General features: G+C 59.7%; 1 protein-coding gene across 1 annotated transcript in view; it reads right to left on the bottom strand.

Annotated features, from left to right (window-relative positions):
* LOC144489600 (active breakpoint cluster region-related protein-like) overlaps positions 1–6,530 on the bottom strand; it is a gene marked incomplete at its 5' end in the record, with an annotated part of 46,611 nt that extends 40,081 nt beyond the window's left edge. Inside the window, one exon of the mRNA XM_078207463.1 lies at positions 6,471–6,530. Coding sequence (XP_078063589.1) covers positions 6,471–6,530 — 60 coding nt within the window. The remainder of the gene's footprint in view (positions 1–6,470) is intronic.
* Between the last annotated feature and the right edge of the window lie 352 nt (positions 6,531–6,882).

Raw genomic sequence — 6,882 nt, 5'->3', positions numbered from 1 at the left:
CTCCAGCCCCTACACCCCCACCCTATTTCCACACCCTCCTCCAGTCCCTACACCCCTCCCTATCGCCGCACCCTCCTCCAGCCCCTACACCCCCACCCTATTTCCACACCCTCCTCCAGTCCCTACACCCCTCCCTATCGCCGCACCCTCCTCCAGCCCCTACACCCCCTCCCTATCTCTGTAACCTCCTCCAGTCCCTACACCCCTCCCTATCGCCGCCCCCTCCTCCAGCCCCTACACCCCTCCCTATCTCTGTAACGTCCTCCAGCCCCTACACCTCTCCCTATCTCTGTAACCTCCTCCAGCCCCTACACCCCTCCCTATCTCTGTAACGTCCTCCAGCCCCTACACCCCCTCCCTATCTCTGTAACCTCCTCCAGCCCCTACACCCCCTCCCTATATCTGTAACCTCCTCCAGCCCCTACACCCCTCCCTATCTCCACACCCTCCTCCAGCCCCTACACCCCTCCCTATCTCTGTAACCCCCTCCAGCCCCTACCCCCTCCCTATCTCTGTAACCTCCTCCAGCCCCTACACACCCTCCCTATCTCCGTAAACTCCTCCAGCCCCTACACCCCCTCCCTATCTCTGTAACCCCCTCCAGCCCCTACACACCCTCCCTATCTCTGTACCCTCCTCCAGCCCCTACACCCCCTCCCTATCTCTGTAACCTCCTCCATCCCCCTACACCCCTCCCTATCTCTGTAACCTCCTCCAGCCCCTACACACCCTCCCTATCTCCGTAAACTCCTCCAGCCCCTACACCCCTCCCTATCTCCACACCCTCCTCCAGCCCCCTACACCCCCTCCATATCTCTGTAACCCCCTCCAGCCCCTACACCCCCTCCCTATCTCTGCACCCTCCTCCAGCCCCCTACATCCCTCCCTATCTCTGTAACCTCCTCCAGCCCCTACACCCCTCCCTATCTCCGTAAACTCCTCCAGCCCCCTACATCCCTCCCTATCTGTGTAACCTTCTCCAGCCCCTACACCCCTCCCTATCTCTGTAACCTCCTCCAGCCCCTACACCCCTCCCTATCTCTGTAACCTCCTCCAGCCCCTACACCCCCTCCCTATCTCTGTAACCTCCTCCAGCCCCTACACCCCCTCCCTATCTCTGTAACCTCCTCCAGCCCCCTACATCCCTCCCTATCTCTGTAACCTCCTCCAGCCCCCTACACCCCTCCCTATCTCTGTAACCTCCTCCAGCCCCCTACACCCCCTCCCTATCTCTGTAACCTCCTCCAGCCCCCTACACCCCCTCCCTATCTCTGTAACCTCCTCCCCCCTACACCCCCTCCCTATCTCTGTAACCTCCTCCCCCCTACACCCCCTCCCTATCTTTGTAACCTCCCCCAGCCCCTACACCCCTCCCTATCTCTGTAACCCCCTCCAGCCCCGACACCCCTCCCTATCTCTGTAACCTCCTCCCCCCTACACCCCCTCCCTATCTCTGTAACCTCCTCCCCCCTACACCCCCTCCCTATCTTTGTAACCTACCCCAGCCCCTACACCCCTCCCTATCTCTGTAACCCCCTCCAGCCCCGACACCCCTCCCTATCTCTGTAACCTCCTCCCCCCTACACCCCCTCCCTATCTCTGTAACCTCCTCCAGCCCCTACACCCCTCCCTATCTCTGTAACCTCCTCCAGCCCCTACACCCCTCCCTATCTCTGTAACCTCCTCCAGCCCCTACATCCCCTCCCTATCTCCGCACCATCCTCCAGCCCCTACATCCCCTCCCTATCTCTGTAACCTCCTCCAGCCCCCTACACCCCCTCCCTATCTCTGTAACCTCCTCCAGCCCCTACACCCCCTCCCTATCTCTGTAACCTCCTACAGCCCCCTACACCCCTCCCTATCTCTGTAACCTCCTCCAGCCCCTACACCCCTCCCTATCTCTGTAACCTCCTACAGCCCCCTACACCCCCTCCCTATCTCTGTAACCTCCTACAGCCCCCTACACCCCCTCCCTATCTCTGTAACCTCCTACAGCCCCCTACACCCCCTCCCTATCTCTGTAACCTCCTCCAGCCCCTACACACCCTCCCTATCTCCGTAAACTCCTCCAGCCCCTACACCCCCTCCCTATCTCTGTAACCCCCTCCAGCCCCTACACACCCTCCCTATCTCTGTACCCTCCTCCAGCCCCTACACCCCCTCCCTATCTCTGTAACCTCCTCCATCCCCCTACACCCCTCCCTATCTCTGTAACCTCCTCCAGCCCCTACACCCCCTCCCTATCTCTGTAACCTCCTCCATCCCCCTACACCCCTCCCTATCTCTGTAACCTCCTCCAGCCCCTACACACCCTCCCTATCTCCGTAAACTCCTCCAGCCCCTACACCCCTCCCTATCTCCACACCCTCCTCCAGCCCCCTACACCCCCTCCATATCTCTGTAACCCCCTCCAGCCCCTACACCCCCTCCCTATCTCTGCACCCTCCTCCAGCCCCCTACATCCCTCCCTATCTCTGTAACCTCCTCCAGCCCCTACACCCCTCCCTATCTCCGTAAACTCCTCCAGCCCCCTACATCCCTCCCTATCTGTGTAACCTTCTCCAGCCCCTACACCCCTCCCTATCTCTGTAACCTCCTCCAGCCCCTACACCCCTCCCTATCTCTGTAACCTCCTCCAGCCCCTACACCCCCTCCCTATCTCTGTAACCTCCTCCAGCCCCTACACCCCCTCCCTATCTCTGTAACCTCCTCCAGCCCCCTACATCCCTCCCTATCTCTGTAACCTCCTCCAGCCCCCTACACCCCTCCCTATCTCTGTAACCTCCTCCAGCCCCCTACACCCCCTCCCTATCTCTGTAACCTCCTCCAGCCCCCTACACCCCCTCCCTATCTCTGTAACCTCCTCCCCCCTACACCCCCTCCCTATCTCTGTAACCTCCTCCCCCCTACACCCCCTCCCTATCTTTGTAACCTCCCCCAGCCCCTACACCCCTCCCTATCTCTGTAACCCCCTCCAGCCCCGACACCCCTCCCTATCTCTGTAACCTCCTCCCCCCTACACCCCCTCCCTATCTCTGTAACCTCCTCCCCCCTACACCCCCTCCCTATCTTTGTAACCTACCCCAGCCCCTACACCCCTCCCTATCTCTGTAACCCCCTCCAGCCCCGACACCCCTCCCTATCTCTGTAACCTCCTCCCCCCTACACCCCCTCCCTATCTCTGTAACCTCCTCCAGCCCCTACACCCCTCCCTATCTCTGTAACCTCCTCCAGCCCCTACACCCCTCCCTATCTCTGTAACCTCCTCCAGCCCCTACATCCCCTCCCTATCTCCGCACCATCCTCCAGCCCCTACATCCCCTCCCTATCTCTGTAACCTCCTCCAGCCCCCTACACCCCCTCCCTATCTCTGTAACCTCCTCCAGCCCCTACACCCCCTCCCTATCTCTGTAACCTCCTACAGCCCCCTACACCCCTCCCTATCTCTGTAACCTCCTCCAGCCCCTACACCCCTCCCTATCTCTGTAACCTCCTACAGCCCCCTACACCCCCTCCCTATCTCTGTAACCTCCTACAGCCCCCTACACCCCCTCCCTATCTCTGTAACCTCCTACAGCCCCCTACACCCCCTCCCTATCTCTGTAACCTCCTCCAGCCCCTACACCCCTCCCTATCTCTGTAACCTCCTCCAGCCCCCTACACCCCTCCCTATCTCTGTAACCTCCTCCAGCCCCCTACACCCCTCCCTATCTCTGTAAACTCCTCCAGCCCCTACACCCCTCCCTATCTCTGTAACCTCCTCCAGCCCCCTACACCCCTCCCTATCTCTGTAACCTCCTCCAGCTCCTACACCCCCTCCCTATCTCTGTAACCTCCTCCAGCCCCCTACACCCCTCCCTATCTCTGTAACCTCCTCCAGCCCCTACACCCTTCCCTATCTCTGTAACCTCCTCCAGCCCCTACACCCCTCCCTGTCTCTGTAACCTCCTCCAGTCCCTACACCCCTCCCTATCTCTGTAACCTCCTCCAGCCCCCTACACCCCCTCCCTATCTCTGGAACCCCCTCCAGCCCCCTACACCCCCTCCCTATCTCTGTAACCTCCTCCAGCCCCCGACACCCCCTCCCTATCTCTGTAACCCCCTCCAGCCCCCTACACCCCCTCCCTATCTCTGTAACCTCCTCCAGCCCCCTACACCCCCTCCCTATCTCTGTAACCTCCTCCAGCCCCCTACACCCCCTCCCTATCTCTGTAACCTCCTCCAGCCCCCTACACCCCCTCCCTATCTCTGTAACCTCCTCCAGCCCCCTACACCCCCTCCCTATCTCTGTAACCTCCTCCAGCCCCTACACCCCCTCCCTATCTCTGTAACCTCCTCCAGCCCCCTACACCCCCTCCCTATCTCTGTAACCTCCTCCAGCCCCTACACCCCTCCCTATCTCTGTAACCTCCTCCAGCCCCTACACCCCCTCCCTATCTCTGTAACCTCCTCCAGCCCCTACACCCCTCCCTATCTCTGTAACCTCCTCCAGCCCCCTACACCCCCTCCCTATCTCTGTAACCTCCTCCAGCCCCCTACACCCCTCCCTATCTCTGTAACCTCCTCCAGCCCCTACACCCCCTCCCTATCTCTGTAACCTCCTCCAGCCCCTACACCCCCTCCCTATCTCTGTAACCTCCTCCAGCCCCTACACCCCCTCCCTATCTCTGTAACCTCCTCCAGCCCCTTCACCCCCTCCCTATCTCTGTAACCTCCTCCAGCCCCCAACACCCCCTCCCTATCTCTGTAACCTCCTCCAGCCCCCTACACCCCCTCCCTATCTCTGTAACCTCCTCCAGCCCCTACACCCCCTCCCTATCTCTGTAACCTCCTCCAGCCCCCTACACCCCTCCCTATCTCTGTAACCTCCTCCAGCTCCCGACACCCCCTCCCTATCTCTGTAACCTCCTCCAGCCCCTACACCCCCTCCCTATCTCTGTAACCTCCTCCAGCCCCCTACACCCCTCCCTATCTCTGTAACCTCCTCCAGCTCACGACACCCCCTCCCTATCTCTGTAAGCTCCTCCAGCCCCCTACACCCCTCCCTATCTCTGTAACCACCTCCAGCCCCCTACACCCCCTCCCTATCTCTGTAACCTCCTCCAGCCCCCTAACCCCTCCCTATCGCTGTAACCTCCTCCAGCCCTTACACCCCCTCCCTATCTCTGTAACCTCCTCCACTCCTACACCCCCTCCCTATCTCTGTAACCTCCTCCAGCCCCTACACCCCCTCCCTATCTCTGTAACCTCCTCCAGCCCCTACACCCCCTCCCTATCTCTGTAACCTCCTCCAGCCCCTTCACCCCCTCCCTATCTCTGTAACCTCCTCCAGCCCCTACACCCCCTCCCTATCTCTGTAACCTCCTCCAGCCCCTACACCCCCTCCCTATCTCTGTAACCTCCTCCAGCCCCTACACACCCTCCCTATCTCTGTAACCTCCTCCAGCCCCCTACACCCCTCCCTATCTCTGTAACCTCCTCCAGCCCCTACACCCCCTCCCTATCTCTGTAACCTCCTCCAGCCCCCTACACCCCTCCCTATCTCTGTAACCTCCTCCAGCTCCCGACACCCCCTCCCTATCTCTGTAACCTCCTCCAGCCCCCTACACCCCTCCCTATCTCTGTAACCTCCTCCAGCTCACGACACCCCCTCCCTATCTCTGTAACCTCCTCCAGCCCCCTACACCCCTCCCTATCTCTGTAACCACCTCCAGCCCCCTACACCCCCTCCCTATCTCTGTAACCTCCTCCAGCCCCCTAACCCCTCCCTATCGCTGTAACCTCCTCCAGCCCTTACACCCCCTCCCTATCTCTGTAACCTCCTCCACTCCTACACCCCTCCCTATCTCTGTAACCTCCTCCAGCCCCTACACCCCTCCCTATCTCTGTAACCACCTCCAGCCCCTACACCCCTCCCTATCTCTGTAACCTCCTCCAGCTCCCTCCACCCCTCCCTATCTCTGTAACCTCCTCCAGCCCCTACACCCCTCCCTATCTCTGTAACCTCCTCCAGCCCCCGAACCCCTCCCTATCGCTGTAACCTCCTCCAGCCCCTACACCCCTCCCTATCTCTGTAACCTCCTCCAGCCCCCGAACCCCTCCCTATCTCTGTAACCCCCTCCAGCCCCCTACACCCCTCCCTATCTCTGTAACCTCCTCCAGCCCCCGAACCCCTCCCTATCTCTGTAACCTCCTCCAGCCCCCTACACCCCCTCCCTATCTCTGGAACCTCCTCCAGCCCCTACACCCCTCCCTATCTCTGTAACCTCCTCCAGCCCCTACACCCCCTCCCTATCTCTGTAACCTCCTCCAGGCCAGACAGCAATGTGAGAATACGGTGCTCCCCTGAGGAATTATCTGCGGCGGCCATTTTGTTTGCGGCCTACATCCAGAATTAGCCAAATTGAAGCCTCACAAACGTCACTGAACCACACACCCAGCAAATTAAAGCACATTGGACAATGACTCACGCCATTCATTGCGATTGTAGACTCTTTCCATTCCTTGGAGTGCAGGGTTTTGGGATCAAGCTATGAAAAAATGCAAAAGAAAACAATTAAATTGCCAACTCTCTTCAATCTCGCTCCTTACTGTTGCGAGAGGGACGGCACAGTGACACAGTGGTTAGCACTGCGGCCTCACAGTGCCAGGGACCCGGGTTCAATTCCAGCCTCGGGTCACTGTCTGTGTGGAGTCTGCACGTTCTCCCCGTGTCTGCGTGGGTTTCCTCCGGGTGTTCCGGTTTCCTCCCACAGTCCAAAGATGTGCGGGTTAGGGGGATTGGCCAGGTTAAATTGTCCCGAGCATTTAGGGGGTTTATATATAGAATAACAGATACCCGGGAGTGAGTTACAGACTGGAATCTAATCGAGGGGTTTGGGG

This window comes from Mustelus asterias, unplaced genomic scaffold (assembly GCF_964213995.1).
Source record: "Mustelus asterias unplaced genomic scaffold, sMusAst1.hap1.1 HAP1_SCAFFOLD_2343, whole genome shotgun sequence".
In the NCBI taxonomy this organism is placed as follows: domain Eukaryota; kingdom Metazoa; phylum Chordata; class Chondrichthyes; order Carcharhiniformes; family Triakidae; genus Mustelus; species Mustelus asterias.
The sequence above is the reverse complement of the archived record's forward strand: the minus strand, read 5'-3'. Positions and strand labels throughout refer to the sequence as shown.